The following is a 17,350-nucleotide window of genomic DNA, read 5'->3' on the forward strand; positions in this document are numbered from 1 at the left end:
GAGTAACCCCTGAGTGTCACCGGGTAGGGCCCAAAACCAAAACCAAACAAACAAAACTGTAGTCTGGTCCTCCAGCTGTCTGAGGGACAGTGAACTGACCCCTGTTTAAAAGTTAGAGGGCCCCTCTCCTAGGATATGTAGAATTATGAAACTACCAAATAACAGATGAATCTGCTATATGAACAAAAAATGGAGGGGCTATGGGGCCAGAGAGATAGCACAGCTGTAGGGCGTTTGCATTGCATGCAGCCAATCCAGGACCTACAATGGTTCGAACCCCGGCATCCCTTATGGTACCCGAACCTGCCAGGAGTGATTTCTGAGCGTAGAGCCAGGAGTAACCCCTGACCGCCGCTGCGTGTTTGGTTTGGTTTTAGGGCCACACAGGCTAGTAGTGCTCAAGGTTTACCTCTGGCTCTGCACCGGGATCACAGGACCATCCAGAGTGCTGGGAATCAAACCTGGGCTGGCAGCATGCAAAGTAAGCACCCTACCCGCTCCTAACCTACTCTCCAGTTCCGAGATTTTTCATTTAACTTTTACTTCTCAGCTTCCTCTAGATCTAGATCTCTGCATCTTTTGGCCAAAAGAAACTTACCTCTTTGTCAAAATTTGCTTTGGTGAACTCCAGTGAGTTCAGGAGTGCATTTGTAGCGGCTAGCTTCACATTATTACTAGGTTCTTCTTTTCTCATCCCCTGAATTATGGCAGTCAGAATCTCGTTGGATTTATCTTGAAGCTGCTCTGGGTCCTGGAACAAGCAGAGAAGGGCAATGAATATATAAGGAGCTCATGGTTAGTCAGTCTTTTTTTTCTTTAGGAGGGTGAATTTGAGGATGATTAAGGGGGTAGAGATGATTGAATCCAGGTCTCATCCATAAAAGGATGAGTTCTAGCCCCTAAAAGCCCTTTCACTTTTCACTCATAAAATGTACTGAATATCATGACATGACTTTATTTTTTTTTTGGTTTTTGGGCCACATCCGGTGGTGCTCAGGAGTTACTCCTGGCTGTCTGCTCAGAAATAGCTCCTGGCAGGCTTTCTTAAGTCGTTTCCCACAGATTTTCGTTTAGGAACAAACCATCTGTTAAAAACAAAAACAAAAAAAAAGAACCTGGATAGTACTACCAGACAAAACCTGAACTTAAAACTTTATTTCAGGTTAAGATTTAAGATTAACTCCTGAACATGAATATTAGCTTTCTCTTTCATTTTTTTTTTTTTTGGTTTTTGGGTCACACATGGCACTGCTCAGGGGTTATTCCTGGCTCCATGCTCAGAAATTGCTCCTGGCAGGCACGGGGGACCCATATGGGACGCCGGGATTCGAACTGATGACCTCCTGCATGAAAGGCAAATGCCTTACCTCCATGCTATCTCTCCGGCCCAGCTTTCTCTTTCTTATGTACCTATAGATGGCATGCTATTGTTTTTTGTTTTGTTTTGCAAGCCACCTGTTAAATTCACCCTTTAAACTAATCTTTAAAACATGTGAAGCCTAAGGATCACCTGTAACAACAGGCATTATAAATCCTGGTCCAGTGCTCTATCTTTGCTTCATTGAGTCCACATATAAAAACAGGAAAACGGCAACCCCTGCAGTAACAACAGTCTAAAAGAAGCTGTCTTTTTGGCCCGGAGAGATAGCACAGCGGCGTTTGCCTTGCAAGCAGCCGATCCAGGACCAAAGGTGGTTGGTTTGAATCCCAGTGTCCCATATGGTCCCCCGTGCCTGCCAGGAGCTATTTCTGAGCAGACAGCCAGCACCGCTGGGTGTGGCCCAAAAACCAAAAAAAAAAAAAAAAAAAAAAAAAAGCTGTCTTTAACAACTGCACAGTGAGTCTGTTAACTATAAACTAACAACAGCAAGAATGGGCACAGTGTTTCTGTCAAAATAGTACACACAGCCACCAGAGTACTTCTTTATATATAAGGTGGCCTACCCAAGTTCGATCCCTGGCACCCCTTATGGTGCCCCAAGTCTGTGAGGAGTGATTCCTGCACACAGTCAGGAATAAGCCCTAAGCATCTCTGGTGTGGCCCCAAAACAAAAACAAAAACACAGTTATTGAGTCTGCCAAGACGGAAGGACCTTGACACTTGTGGATATGGTACTGGGAAATTATATGCCTGAAACTTTATTAAACGGTATAGTATGTCAATTAGGGTACCTAAATAAAAATTTAAGAAAAAAAATGTTATTCTAGAATCTCTTCTAACTTACGCATTTCCTTAAGTTTATAACACTCAAGTCTTCTAACTTTAGACGGTTAACAATGTGGTAATCATGCAAAGATATATGTAACAAACAGATCTACTTTAAAACATTGCAGTAGGGGCCAGAAGTAGCATGAAGGTAGGGCATTTGCCTTGCATGCAGAAGGACGGTGTTTCGAATCCCGGCATCCCATGTGGTCCCCCGAGCCCGCCAGGGGTGATTTCTGAACGCAGAGCCAGGAGTAATTCTTGAGCACTGCTGAGTGTGACCCAAAAACCAAAAAAAACAAACATTGTAGTAGCTTAGTTTTCTAAACACCACAAATAAGCATGTAACAACTCAAGTAACTCAGGAACTGGATTAGATCTGCCAGACAGCACTTACTATATCTTGGCAAATGTAACCGATAGCTTCCAATGTCGATTCTTTCATGTGTTCTGTGCTATTGGGGTTTGTGACATTGGCCACCAGCTGAGGAATAAGTTCCGGCCATTGGTTCACCGGGATCTCTGCACAAGCGATACCAGCCACACACTGGGAAGCAGAACTAGGCCGGTAAGTTTCTGTGCCCAAAGTCTGCAAAACCTGCAAGCACAAAATAAGATAAAATCGATCAGTTTTGAAAATCATCTGCATGCATTCTGCCCAACAGTGCCCCTTACTGTATCAACCTGAAATTCTTCTGCAATATACAGAAAAGGCACCTATAGAACAGTGAGCTGCTAGAAAAACAGCCAGTCTTAGTACCAATACAGAAAAAAAAAATCAAGAACACCCCAGAACCAAGAAACAAAACCACTCCCAGTTTCCACATGGAATTCTCCAAAGGCAAACACCTCAATAAGTCATGTATTGAGGTAGCAAAGTGTCAGTTGGAAGACAGCATTAGAATGTAGGTAGAAGAACACCAACAGAAATCCACTTTCTAGTGTTGATTACTTAAATTTTTAGGCTACCCCAGTGCTGAACGTGCCCTTCCTTCTCAAGCAAGCATGTAACTGTCCTTTGAATTCACTATCACCTTAGATTCCCTGTGAAAGAATATGCTTACAGCTTCGGTTTGTAAGGGACTTTAGAATGAGGTTAAGTCTGGGGTCTGACTCACAAAGGATCAGTGTCTAATATAACTAAACGAAGAGAGCTCTTCTGCCCAGGAAATGAAAATACAACCTTTCATTTGGCCACTGACAACTCAGACTGAGTAATTTCTCCTATTAAAACCTTGGTATATAACATTACTAGGTACAGAAAAAAGTTCCTTATGTTACCAACACCTAAGAACACACAGGAAATTTCCAATCTTAAAGGATTCTCTTTTTTCTCGGGAATGAAAGAACTCTTCTCTCCACATATCAACACATACCTAGAACTAGTCAGATAAGCTGATGAGATCTCTTATCAGTAAACCAGTATTATTTGAAATTGAGTAATGGTAACCACACAAGCATTTATATAAAGGGTAAAAGCACAGGTACAGATAAAAGATGAAGCCACAATCGACTCAAGGTTAATTATTACCATGTTCAACTAATTCAGTCAATGAACTCACCAAGTATTACCAGTTCACTCAAAAGGCAAATAGTTAACTGTTCTTGGCAAGAATACAAGCCAGAATAGTTCCAGATAGTCAGATCAGCTCTACTGAATGGATCAAGTAATTTAGTATCCTGCTTTGTAACTAACAATAATAACCCCCCACCACTTCCCTTTATATGGTAGATATCCCTGACCACTTCCAATAGCTCCAATTAACAAATGGTTCAGATGGATCCAATTGTTAAGGTTTTGCTTTCTAGGACTATCAGAGTTAGAGGACATTTTAATAAAAACCGAGTGTCAAAAAATGAGAGAAAACAAAACAAAACCCCATGAGATGAACTGGCCAAAAAGCTAGATAGAGCTAAGCACTATCCAGTCTGATTAAGATCCAGTCCAGGGCAAACTAGTTTGCCTGGAGCCTAGAATTGGTCTCATGTCAGGAAACTTCAGGGGTAGGGTCTCCTTGTATTTAGGCCAAGGCTTTTCCTTTCCACGTCCCCCATACTTTGGTGGGCCTATACAAACGATAATTGCCACACTAACACCATTTTTACTATGCTCTTTTGACTCTAAACCTTCAAAAAAAAAAACAAAAACCCACTTAAACTTTTGAGGTTAACTTAAACTTATATGCATGTGCATGGAAATGTAAAAAACTACTATGCCTTCAAGTTTAAGGAGTTACATAAATTTTATGGCTTTAGATTGCTTTGTGTACCGCTAAGAAATTTTATAATGTAGGGGCCGGAGAGGTGGCACTAGAGGTAAGGTGTCTGGCTTGCAAGCGCTAGCCAGGGGCAATTTCTGAACACTTAGCCAGGAGTAACCCCTGAGCATCAAATGGGTGTGGCCCGAAAAAAAAATTCTTTTTTTTTTTTTGGTTTTTAGGTCACACCAGGTCATGCTCAGGGGTTACTCCTGGCTCTACACTCAGAAATTGCTCCTGGCAGGCTCGCGGGACCATATGGGATGCCGGGATTCAAACCACAGACCTTCTGCACACAAGGCAAACAAACACCTTACCTCCGTGCTATCTCTCTGGGCCAAGAAATTTTTATAATGTACTACAATCTGGGGTGTTGAGGGACAAAGTAATTAATTGTACATGGGTTGTTTTTCTTTGATTGTAAATTTAAAATTAAGGTGTCAGCAGGGGGATTTCTTCTGAGAACTCTGTTTTTGGGTGATTGTCCTTCCACTATAACTTTACCTTGTACTCTTTCTTTGCAACATTGTTCACATAATAAAAAAAAAAAAAAAAAAAATTAGGGGCCGGGTAAGTGGCGCTGGAGGTAAGGTGTCTGCCTTGCAAGCGCTAGCCAAGGAAGGACCGCGGTTCGATCCCCCGGCGTCCCATATGGTCCCCCCAAGCCAGGGGCGATTTCTGAGCACATAGCCAGGAGTAACCCGAGCGTCAAACGGGTGTGGCCCAAAAAACAAAAAAAATAAAAAAATTAAAATATGAAAAAATAAAAATAAAAAAATAATTAAAAAAAAAAAAAAGAGCCAGTCCAGGGGCTAGAGAGATAGCATGGAGGTAGGGTGTTTGCCCTGAATGCAAAAGGATAGTGGTTCGAATCCCGGCATCCCATGTGGTTCCCCAAGCCTGCCAGGAGCAATTTCTGAGCATAGAGCTAGGAGTAACCCCTGAGTGCTGCTGGGTGTGACCCCCCCCAAAACAAGATCCAGTCCAGTGAGTTGTTAAACTACACTATATACCTAGTCATGTATATGGACTATCAATCCATCATACCTTCATCTTTCTTCTTTAAATTGCCCTTTTTGGGAGGCCACGCCTGGCAGTGCTCAGTACCAACTTCTGGTTCTGTGCTCAGAAATCAATCCTGACAGGGTCAGGGGACCATATGGAATGTTAGGGATTGAACCCTAGATTAGCATGTGCAAGGTGAATGCCCTACCCACTATGCTATCTTTCTGGCCCCTTTAAATTGCTTTTTTAGAAAAGGAGCCAGAGCAATAGTACAGCTGGTAGGCAGTTTGCTTTGCACACAGTGACAAATTTTTATCCCCAGCATCCACCAGGTCCTCCTCCCCCAGGGTAACCCCTGAGTACTTCTGGGTGCTTGCTCCCCAAACTGCCTTTAGAAGAATGTCCCTTTCCGAACTACTGTAAATAAGTACTTTATGGGGGGGGGGGTGTTTCACACCAGAGGTGCTCGGGGTTACTTCCGGCTCTATGCTCAGAAATCGTTCCTGGGGGCCAGAGTGGTGGCACAAGTGGTAGGGCATTTGCCTTGCATGTGCTAACCTAGGAAGGACCGTGATTTCTGAGTGCATAGCCAGGAGTAGCCCCTGAGCATTACCAAGTATAGCGCAGAGAGAAAAATTGCTCCTGGCAGGCACAGGGGACCATATGGGATTCGAATCACCTTCTATCCTGGATTGGCCGCATCCAAGGCAAACGTCCAACCTCGGTGCTACCTCTCCAGCCCCATGAAAGTACCATTTTTAAAACCTAGGGCGACTCTAATGATAATACTCATCATGAAGACTTTTTTCTTTTCCCTTTTTTAGTTTTTGGGCCATACCTAGAGACAGCTCAAAGGTTACTCTTGCCTCTCCACTCCAAAATTATTCCTGGCCAGCTCAGGATTGAACCCTGGTCAGTCCAGGGAAGGCCAACTACAAGGCAAATGCCCTACCTGCAGTGCTATTGCTCTGGCCCCCAAACTAGCTCTTTTTGGGGTGTGGGGAGGTCCACACCTGGTGGTGCTCAAGGGTTACTCCTGGCAGGCTTGGGGACCATATGGGATGCCGGAGATCGAACATGGGTCCATCCCATGTCATTCGTGTTCAAGGCAAAAATGCCCTACCACTGTGTTATCACTCTGGCCCTTGAAACTACCTCTTGATTGTGTCTAAGACCACATTTTTTTTTTTGGGGGGGGGGGAGGAGTCACTTGGTGGAGCTCAGGGGTTCACTCTTGACTCTGTGCTCTGAAATCACTCCGGGCAGGCGTGGGGAACCATATGGGATGCCAAGATCAAACCGGACCCGTCCTGGGTTGGCCATGTGCAAGGCAAATGCCCCACTCCAGCCCAGAGACAAAATTTTTGAAAGAATCATCAGCACTAAGTTTAATTACAAGATGTTATGAAAGAAGGGGCCAGAGTGGTAGTGAGCAGTAGGGCATTTGCCTTGAACGCACTAACCTAGGATGGACTGTGGTTCGATCCACCGGTGTCCCATATGGTCCCCCAAGCCAGGAGTGATTTCTGAGCACATAGCTAGGAGTAAACCCCTGAGCATCACTGGGTGTGGCCCATAAAAACAAAAAACAAACCAAAAAAAAAAAAAAAAACCAACCCCAAATACCAAGATGCTATGAAAAAGGCCAAGACCTAGTTGCTAATTCCTCTAACCTCCAAGCAACAAGGACTCAACTATGGCTACAACATTGTTTTCTTTTTGCTGTGTTACAAATTAATTCTGGGGGCAGGACCATAGCACAGCAGGCAGGGCATTTGCCTTCATGTGGCCTACTCATGTTCAATCATCGAGCCTCAGCCTCCCATCCTGAGCAGGCCAGGAATAATTTCTGAGCAGAGTCAGGAGCAACCCATGTGCAACTGAGTGTGCCCCCACCAAAGGAGGGGGGATTAAATTATGCATGGTAAGTGCTCTACCAAGCTACATCCCTGTATATAGGGCTACCTATACAATTTGTATCTTTGGTTCTGGAGCCACCCCCTCTGATGGTGCTTCGAGGGGAACACATGTAGCTCAAACTAGGGATGACTGAATGTAATACAAGCCCTTAACTCCTATATTATCTCTCCAGCCCATAAATTCTTACCTTATTTTTAAAAATCCTTTAAAATTGATGTTAATTTTAACATTAAGGGCCACACAAGCTTCACTACGTTTAGTCACAAAACTGTCAGGTCTAGAGTGCCTAGGAAGGATTTTCCAGGGAGTGGCCTGAGCCCCAAAGTATTGGTAGGGAGGATTTATGTTTAAAAAAAAAAAAAAAAACAACAGGCAAAGGGACAAAAGTAAATCAATTATAGTTCCAATCTTGTCTGAGTGTGTGTAACCTGAGGAAGATGAAAAACTGAATGGGCTCAAGTACAAGAGTTTTAGTGAAGTACACGCTTTGCATACAGACCATGGCCTAGGGTTCAATCTTCTGCATTTTGCAAAGAGAAACCCTGGAACACTACCAGGTGTGGTTCTCCAAGAGTTCCAGTAATTGATGAATACACCCTCTTTATAAGTGATTTTTAAACAATTGGAGGTGGGACTTTAAATGTCTTTGCATAAAGCAGACACATTGTGGATAGAGTCCCACACATTCCAAAGATGATTTAAAAATAAATCATCTTTCATGGGTATCCCGTACAAGACTAAAGACAAGTGGCCATGTTAAGAGGTACTGGTTAGAACAATAATAGAGCAATGTGGCATGTTTGCCTTGCCTGAATTCATATTGGGTTTGGCCCTGGCACACCACATGGCCCCTAAGTCTGCCAGGAGTAAGCCCCAAGTGACCCCCACCCACCCCTCAAAAGACAGACTGGCTTACCTATGCTGACACCTAGAACTACTAAGTAGCAAATATGACATGATTATCCATAATCTGTACAAGTACACACACAAAGGAATCCCCACAAATTACCACCCTAATCTCCAAACATGCCGGAATAACTCCCCTTTCCTTTGTGCTTTATCCACCTGTGGCATGTCACTAAAGACTTTTATTAAAGCAAGCACATCAAACAATCTATTTGGAATCTTTACTGCAGCCAGAATTATGGATTTCTTTTCTTTTTTCTGGATTATGGATTTCTAATTGTATATAGTCACAAGAATTCTATGATCAAAGCAAGTTTTCTCAAAAAAGCCAAATGCTGGGCCTGGAGAGATAGCACAGCGGCATTCGCCTTGCAAGCAGCGGATCCAGGACCTAAGGTGGTTGGTTCTAATCCCGGTGTCTCATATGGTCCCCCATGCCTGCCAGGAACAACTTCTAAACATAGAGCCAGGAGTAACCCCTGAGCGCACGGCCGGGTGTGACCCAAAAACAAAACAAAATAAAGGGCCATGGGCCGGGCGGTGGCGCTAAAGGTAAGGTGCCTGCCTTGACTGCGCTAGCCTTGGACGGACCATGGTTCGATCCCCCCCCCCCCCCCGTGTCCCATATGGTCCCCCAAGCCAGGAGCAACTTCTGAGCACATAGCCAGGAGTAACCCCTGAGCGTTACCGGGTGTGGCCCAAAAACCAAAAAAATAAATAAATAAATAAATAAATAAATAAATAAATAAATAAATAAATAAAAAAATAAAGGGCCAAATGCTGGGCTGAAATGATGGCGCAGCAGTAGGATGCTTGCCTTGCACACAGCTGATCCAGGAGCAATTTCTGAGCGCATAGCCTGGAAGAATAACCCCCTGAGCATCACAGGGTATGCCTCCCCACAGCCAAATGCTTCTAAACAAAGTTCTTAATTTCTAAGTAGGCAAAAGTATCATTTTATTTCATTAACTTTTTGTGCTTGAAAGGTCCACGAAATCCTTTATTCTTCTTCTCCACTTAGTGCCATTATTCTACCCAATAATGAGTTACCTACAGCAAATGTTCAAAAAGAGCCAGGGGCTAGAGCCATGATATAGCAGGGAGGGCACTTGCCTTCCTTACACAGGCTGAACTGAATTTGATCCCCAGAACCCTGCATGGTCCTCAGAGCCTGCCAGGAGTGATTCCTGAATGCAGAGCTAGAAGTAAGATCTGAACATCACCAGGTGTAGGCCCTCTCCCACCCCAAAAAAGAGCTAGATGTTAGTTGACTGTAAAACAATCATGTAAGAGTTTTTAAAAGATTCCTAAACTTCATACTCGAAATGAGTACGCTTTAAAGGAAGTTCGAAAATACATAATAACAAATTTCTGACCTATGCAATTCTAAGAGCCCAAGTTAGGAAACCAACAATTTATATACTATTTCAATGCACCAAATTAGGAGCCACATGCTACCAGGTCTTACACCTATAGCTTCCTAACTTATCAGGAATAGTCAAGGGAGACACAAACCACAAGCAAAAATTTCACCAGAAATTCACTACACTGTCAGCTCAATCCCATGCAAATGTCCAAATAGCAATAATGTCATATTTCTAAGGCTAGATAATCAAGCAACTTAAGTTACTTACGTAATTCTTGACTTCCCTTCGCGCATTAGCATCAATAGCAAGCCACCTCTGCTGATACTGTGCCTTGATATCTGGATCTTTAGATGTCAAAGAATTCTTGATTTGTAGACCAGCTGCAACTCTGGCAACCTGACTGTTTCCTGGATTTGCCAGCACTCTGGACAGTTCCACAAGGAAAGTGGGCTATCAAAAGAAAGTGCATTTGTGAATGAAATGAGGAAAATGAAAATTATCTCTGGAAAATTTCACCATTGGACGAAAAGCACAATTTCTGGACATGTTCATTCATGGCATTAAAAAAAAAAAAACCTGCAGCATAATTTCAAGTCTTTTCTTTCTAGGATAGTATCACCTAGAACTACCCCAGTAACTATCTGCTGAGTAAATGTATCCACATGGTAGAAAGTAAAACCGTTTTTAAATTTAAAAAGCTAGTCCAAAATGAATGGTATTCAAGATATTTCTATGGAAATAGGTAATCTTATATTCTAGAGGCAAGTATTTAAAAATGTAAAATATAGGATTAAAATGCCATGGGGGATTGCCCTCGTTCCACACAGTCTCCATAGTCCCACCAGGAGTCATCCCTGTGCTCAGGATATAAGTCCTGAGCAGGAGGAGGGTGTGGCCCAAAGGAGTTCATTGACTATTCAGCAAAAGAAAGAGATTTATAAGGAAAACTTAAGTATCAATTATTTAGAAATAGAAGGAAACTAGAAAGATAAAGATGTAGAGGAAAAGTATATTGAAGATAATTTTTAATTGATGTCAATTAACACGAAAAGCTTCGTATACATTTTGGAGTTTAGTTATCCTCTCAGTCAGTAGATATCTGAAAAACATAGCCTTCTGTAATGCACAGATGACCAAAATTCATCTCTTGGCTTAAAAAAATTTAACACACACACTCCTGTAAAAAAGCTGTCCCAAAAGCAGGTTTCTTATCAATTTACTTAGATTTGCAATCACGACAGAAGAGAATTATCAGGGAAGTTGATTACATGCCACTAGAGAATAAAATTAAAGGATTGGAGGTGGGGGGAAATCAGCAAAAGCAAAAACAGAAGCAGGGTAATGACAAATGAAAACTACACTACAAGTTTACACTAGTGGAAAAATTTTTTAATGGAAAAGAATAAAAAAAAAAAAAAAAACCCTCAGCAGTAAAACCCAGTACCTAAGGGGGAAAAACAAACATTCAGACAGTTGATGCCTTGTCACTTGGGGGGCTTACATGATTTCCATTGGTTTAGCAGCAAAGAAAGACCTGCCTCCAGCGTTCCAACTAATTAATCACCTATTGCCTTTGAAAAGACCTCCAGTTATCATCAACCCTTCCTTCTGTCTCTCATCCCAAGGAGAATACCAAAAGGAACGTTAGCTGCAGAGACATTTCAATCACTCCATCCTACTTATTTATTTTTTAAATAACGGGGTCCAGTCTCTAGCAGACCCTTTTGAGATTTTTCTGTACACTTCTCTATGAAATAAGAGAAGAAAAAAAAAAAGAGGAACTTTCCCCACTGTGATTTCATTTGCAAAGAGGCCTGATCTCAAGGATGGGTCTCAGCCCTGCTAGTCTGGTACATAATTCTCCAGTCACTCAAGGGGGAAAAAAAAAGGCCAAAAAAGTGGGAGGAGAGGAATAAGCTTTAATCAAAGATAGCCGGCACGGATTTCAGAGACATCCGTATGCCAGCTAGGCCCTGGCCATGAGGGCCGACCAAGTGGCTGGTTCGAATAGAAAAGAGCTCATGTGAAGTCAGTGGAAGAAAATCACAATCTCAGGAGGCAACGGGACAGGAAGACGGTGCCCGATCCCGATGCACAAGCAGGGCAAGCAGGGCGGGCGGGCGGGCACCGGGGCCAACTGGGCGCGGAGCTTCCACATCCACATGGCCCCTTTAGGCCCGGCTCCCCCACCCCCACCCACACCCTTGCTGAACACGCAGCACGGCGCAACCTAACTTCCTCCCTCCCTCTCTCCTCCCGCCGCACCGCCGCCCTCGAGCCGCGCGCCGATTGGCCGGCCGCCCCGGGGGCGCGCCACGCGATTGGCCGAGAGCGCGAGCCGCGGGGGGGTTGGGCGGGACACACCCACCGGCTTCCCGACGGCCGGGGCTAGGTTAGGTTGGTCGGCCGGGCGTGGGGGAGGGGGAGGAGCGGGGCAGGAGATGGGGCGGGGCGGGGCGGGGGTTCCCCGGCGAGCGAGGGAGCGAGGCCTTGCGGGGCCTCGGGGAGGGCGGGAAGATGGGGATGGGGGTGCCAGTGGGCCCCAAGACGCACCAGGTTCTCCACAGCCGCCCGCTCCAGGAACTTCTGCGCCGCTTCCAGTTCCAGGCGATCTGTAGTGTGTGTGTGTGCGGAGAAAAGAGGGGGGGTTCGCTTAGGGCCGCCCCTCCCCCACCCGGCCCCCCAAGATCCCCCCCTTCCCATCCCATGACGTCCTACCCGGAGACACGGTCTTCTCGAGGATGGTGATCAGTTCCATGGCGGAGGTGGTGATGGGAGAGGCGGCGACGGCTAACACGACGGGGGCCGGAGCCCTCGGGGTTTTGGGGGGTCGGGTGGGAAGGAAGGAAGGAAGGGAGAGGGTGGGGTGGGGGGCGGGGGTCACCACAAGCCCATTCACCGGCCGCCTCGGGCTACGGGGAAGCTGTCGCTCCGGCGCGGCGCGGCTGCCCCTGGCCTGTCCCTTCGGCCTTCTTCCTCCCTCTTAATTGAGCACTGGCCGGACTGGCGGGGGGGGAGGGACCCCGGAGGCAGCGGCTCTCGGAGCGCGGAGGGAGAAAAAGACGGCAGGCCGAGGAAGGCGGTAAGTGAACGGCGGCGGCGGCTCGCAGGGGAAAGGAGCGAGCGGGCGGGCGGGCGAGCGAGAGAGAGCGAGAGAGAGAGAGGGCGGGAGGAGGAAGGCGGAGGGATATTCGGGCCGGACTCGTCGGCGGCGGCAGCGGCGGCACCGCGCTGCGCGCTCATTGGCTGCCGCGCAGGCCATGCGCGAGCTCCTATTGGCTCAGATCTGGAAGGGCCGCCCCCTCGCGCTCCATTGGCTCGCCGCTTTCAAGCCTCGGATTGGATGGCTGGCTCAAACGAAGATGAGCGCGGATTGGTGAGGAGGCGGGACTTGGAAGCGCTTCCCAGCCTCGGAGTGGCCGGCTCGAGTGAAGGAGAGCGCGGATTGGTTAAGAGGCGGGACTTGGAGGGAGGGGAGGTGGAAGAGAGAGGCTCGCGGATTGGCTCAGCTCCCTGCGCGGAGACCCGGACTACTGAGGCCAGATTTTGGAGGCCGCCCGCGCCATTGGCTGAGGTTACTGGATGGACGTTGATAGGCTAGGATGAGAGGGAGAGCTGAAATGAGGAGGGAGGGAGGGAGAGGGGAGTTCGGGGTCGGGGCCGTCGAAAGTTGGGAGGTGCCCGCTCTGCGCCGCGCTTCGCCGATTTCGGAACCCCGCGCGGGGCACGACGGGATGCCCCCACCGGAAGGGGCGGGGCCGCGCGGCGCCGTCCGCCAGTCGGAGGGGCGTGCTGGCGTGCTGGCGGCTTTCGCGGGCCCGGCTGCTTTGGGGGCGGGGGCGACCGTTACAGCCTCCTGCGCCGCTCCCACCGGAAGCTGCTGCTGCTGCTGCTTTCCTGGGCCAGGCCGGGCCTTGCCTTGGCCCCAGTGGCTAAGCCGGGAAGGACCTGGAAGCAAGGCCATGCGGTCCCAGAACTTGCACTGGGCAACGTGTGGCAGCTGCAAGCCATGCGGCTGTCACGGTGACACGCGTGCTGGGGACAGGATTTAAACACGCCCGACTGACTCCCCAACTTCCCCTCCAAGACTGACTCGAAGGCACTTCCCTAAAATCTTATTATTTATAGGGTTTTTGCTTTTTTTTTTTTTTTTTTTTTTGAGGGGGGTGCCTATGCTTATTTTCAAGTTCTAACTCACAGCATGCTGTTTGGGCATGCTGACTGGCTGCTTAGATGCCACCTCCCTCGGTTGCTACCCTTAGTACTGCTTGGAGTGTTGTAAAGATTTCAAGATTTCACCTTCAGGGCCGGAGAGATAGCACGGAGGGAGTAGGGCGTTTGCATTGCATGCAGAAGGACGGTGGTTCGAATCCCAGCATCCCAGATGGTACCCCCTCGAACCTGCCTGCAGGAGCGATTTCTGAACGTAGAGCCAGGAGGAAACCCTGAGCAATGCCGGGTGTGATCCAAAATCCGAAAAAAAAAAAAGATTTAACCTTCAGAAGGTGCCGCTGGAAAGGCAACAACTGATGATCAGGAAAAAAGAAAAAAAGAAGTGTAATGGCTGGAGAAGTGTAATGGCCGGCCTGGATGTGTGTGATTGCCTGTAGCCCCAGAGGGTCCCACGAGCATTTCTGGCTGTAATCTCCAAAGAATAAACTGTGTTGCATAAGAAATGTATCAAGAATCTGTTTTTGCTTGTTTGATTTGGGCCGCACCTAGAGGTGCTCACGACTTAGTTTTTGTTTTCTTAGGTTTTGGTTTTGGTTTTTGGGCCACACCCGTGGTGATGCTCGGGGATTATTCCTGGCTGTGCTTAAAAGACCATATGGGACACGCCGGGCATCGAACCTGAGGTCTGCCCTAGGTTAGCCGCCTGCAAGGCAGACGCCCTACCACTTGTGCAACCGCTCCGGCCCCACCTGGACTTAATTTTGGCACTGTGCATAACTGGCAGACTGGAAATATATTTATTTATTTATACTTACATATAGGGGTTATTTTGTTGGGGGAGCCACACTTTGGTGCTCAGGGATTACTCTGGAATCACATCCTAGTGGTCTGGGGACCATATGTGATGTTGGGGATTGAACCTCGGTTGGCTGCCTGCAAGACAAGCAAGCACCCTACTCACTGTCCTATCTCCAGCCCTTTAGCCCCTCTAGCCATATAGTCTGAATTGAACCCAGGTCAACTGTGAAGGCAAATGCCTTGCCCTGTATTATTTCTTCAACCCCCAACAATACCCTTTTTTTTGAGGGCGGGGGGGGGGGGGGTCGCACCCATCGGAGCTGAAGGATTTCTCCTGGCTCTGCACTCAGAAATCGCCCTTGGCAGGCTCGAGGGACCTTAGGGAATGCCAGGAATCTAACGCCACGTGCAAGGCAAACGCCCTACCTACTGCCCCCTAACAATATCCTTTTAAGTTCTAAGCCCCAGAAGAAATGAGGGACTTTCCTTAGCAAAATGCATAGAAAACTAAGAGGGGTCTGGAGAGACAGTATAGTGGGTAGGGGGTTTACCTTAACATGTGTCCTACCTGCATTCAATCCCAGCATCCCATATTGTCCTCTGCATTGCCAGGTCTGGCTCAAAAAAAAAAAAAAAAAAGCATATAATTTTGTAGCTTCTTAGAACACCGATACATAGGCCCCAGGTGAAAATTTTTACAGTCCTTGGGCTTGTGGGAAAATGACTTTAACCTTACTCTAACCACTGGTGAGCCAGCCAAAGGAGAAGTGCTGGCCCGTGTCATACTGGTTTCAAGGCAGTGTCACCTCCCAAAAGTAGGAAAACTCGGTTAGCCTGTTAATCCTTGAACAGAGAAGCTGGGTTTTCTCTATTCAAGAGGTAGTTTCGCCATTTGGACCTGGCTTTCATTGCTTGTAAGTAGTGGGTTTCCTGTAATTTAGGGAACTGACTTCAGGCTTTTGCTTTATCTGCTAACAGGAAGAGCTGCCCCTTTAGTGTAGGTGAGATGACCTTCCAATGAAGATCATTATCTGTTTGTGGGTTACCATACCACATAAAACAGATCCTCCGGAGTTTTTTTTTTATATTTGTTTTGGGGCCACACCCAGCAGCACTCATGTTACTCCTGGTGAGCTGGGGGATCAAACCCTGGTCAGCTGCATTCAAGGCAAAGGCCCTACCCACTGTGCTGTCGCTCTGGCCCCAGAGGCTTAGTTTTATCTCATTCTAAATCAACTTTCTGTTGCTTTTTAGCCACCAAACAAGTCTTCCTGCCTCCACTTTTCCTCTTTCCTGTCTAATCTCCATGTTAGCTAGCACCAAATACCTTGGAATCTTGCTTATGCATAGATAGCATCTTTTGTGGCATGCAAGGAAAGTCTTACAGTGTTTCCCCTACTAATCTCAATCAATCCCTTGCTTGCTCTTTGGGGCTACCACATAGCCTCATGCCATTCCTCATAGTCCCCATGTTCCTTCCCACAGTGTCTTTGCATGTGCTCATCCTACCTTCCCTGAGTAACTTCTCTTTCTCGGGGCAGCTTGTCAAGTCACTTTTATTTTTTGGATGGGATCACACTCAGCAGCTCTCAGGGATTACTCCTGGCTCTACGCTCAGAAATCATTCCTAGCAGGCTCCGGGGACCTTATGGCACGCTGGTATTTGAACCACCATCCTTCTGCATGCAAGGCAAACTCCCCACCTCCATGCTATCTCTCTGGCCCCAAGTCATTTCTTTATATCTGTCGTTTATACAGCTTTATATATGATGCTAACTTTCTTGGGGGCCACAGCTGGTAGTGCTCAGAGGGCTACTGCTGACATGATGCTTGGGGACCTTGCTGTACACGGGCAAGACTGGTGCTCACTCCTGTCCATTGAGCTCTCATTAGCTGCTGGTTGTGAGAGTAATTAATTTCATCTACTAAGATCAAGAATGACTCAATAGGAGCCAAAGCGATAGCATAGCGGTAAGCTGTAAGTGGAAGAAGAGAAGAAACTGCAGAAGTAAAAAGAGAAGAATGGATGGTGCATAGCTGTGCTCAGCCTGAATAATAGCCACTCAAAGGTGACTGTGGTTTTTAGAACCTGAAGAAAGGGACTTTGCTGATATGATTAAGAATTTTCAGGGAGGGGCCGGGCGGTGGCGCTGGAGGTAAGGTGCCTGCCTTGCCTGCGCTAGCCTAGGACGGACCGCGGTTCGATCCCCCGGCGTCCCATATGGTCCCCCAAGCCAGGAGTGACCTCTGAGCGCATAGCCAGGAGTAACCCCTGAGCGTCACCGGGTGTGGCCCAAAAACCAAAAAAAAAAAAAAAAGAATTTTCAGGGGCCAGAGTGATAGCACAGTGGGTAGGGCGTTTGCCTTGCATGAGCCAACCCAGGACTGACCAGGGTTTGATCCCTGTTATTCCATAAGGTCCCCCAGAGCCTGCCAGGAGCAATTTCTGAGCACAGAGCCAGGAGTAACCCCTGAGCGCCTCCAGGTTGTCCCAAAAACCAAAATAAATAAATAAATAAATAAAGAATTTTGAGGTAGGGGATAGAAAGAGTACAGTGTATAAGATGCTTGCCTCGCAGGGCTGGAGAGGTAGCATGAGGTAGGGTGTTTGCCTTGCATGCAGAAGGATGGTGGTTCAAACCCCGGCATCCCATATGGTCCCCCGAGCCTGTCAGGAGCGATTTCTGAGGGTAGAGCCAAGAGTAACTCCTGAGCCC

At 46.9% G+C, this 17,350-nt stretch overlaps 1 protein-coding gene across 2 annotated transcripts in view; it reads right to left on the reverse strand.

The window, feature by feature from the left end:
* The window catches only part of KPNB1 (karyopherin subunit beta 1), a 41,499-nt gene extending 29,048 nt beyond the window's left edge, over positions 1–12,451 (reverse strand). The window contains exons 1-5 of one of the 2 annotated variants that reach the window (XM_049779056.1): positions 12,381–12,451; positions 12,216–12,274; positions 9,930–10,112; positions 2,604–2,804; positions 599–751 (exon numbers count right to left, since the gene is read on the reverse strand). In XM_049779056.1, coding sequence (XP_049635013.1) covers positions 599–751; positions 2,604–2,804; positions 9,930–10,112; positions 12,216–12,274; positions 12,381–12,420 — 636 coding nt within the window. In that variant the 5' untranslated portion in view covers positions 12,421–12,451. The remainder of the gene's footprint in view (positions 1–598; positions 752–2,603; positions 2,805–9,929; positions 10,113–12,215; positions 12,275–12,380) is intronic. The other variant, XM_049779057.1, reaches the window with a different exon arrangement.
* Positions 12,452–17,350: the final 4,899 nt, after the last annotated feature.

The sequence above is a fragment of the Suncus etruscus genome, chromosome 1 (genome assembly GCF_024139225.1).
Source record: "Suncus etruscus isolate mSunEtr1 chromosome 1, mSunEtr1.pri.cur, whole genome shotgun sequence".
In the NCBI taxonomy this organism is placed as follows: domain Eukaryota; kingdom Metazoa; phylum Chordata; class Mammalia; order Eulipotyphla; family Soricidae; genus Suncus; species Suncus etruscus.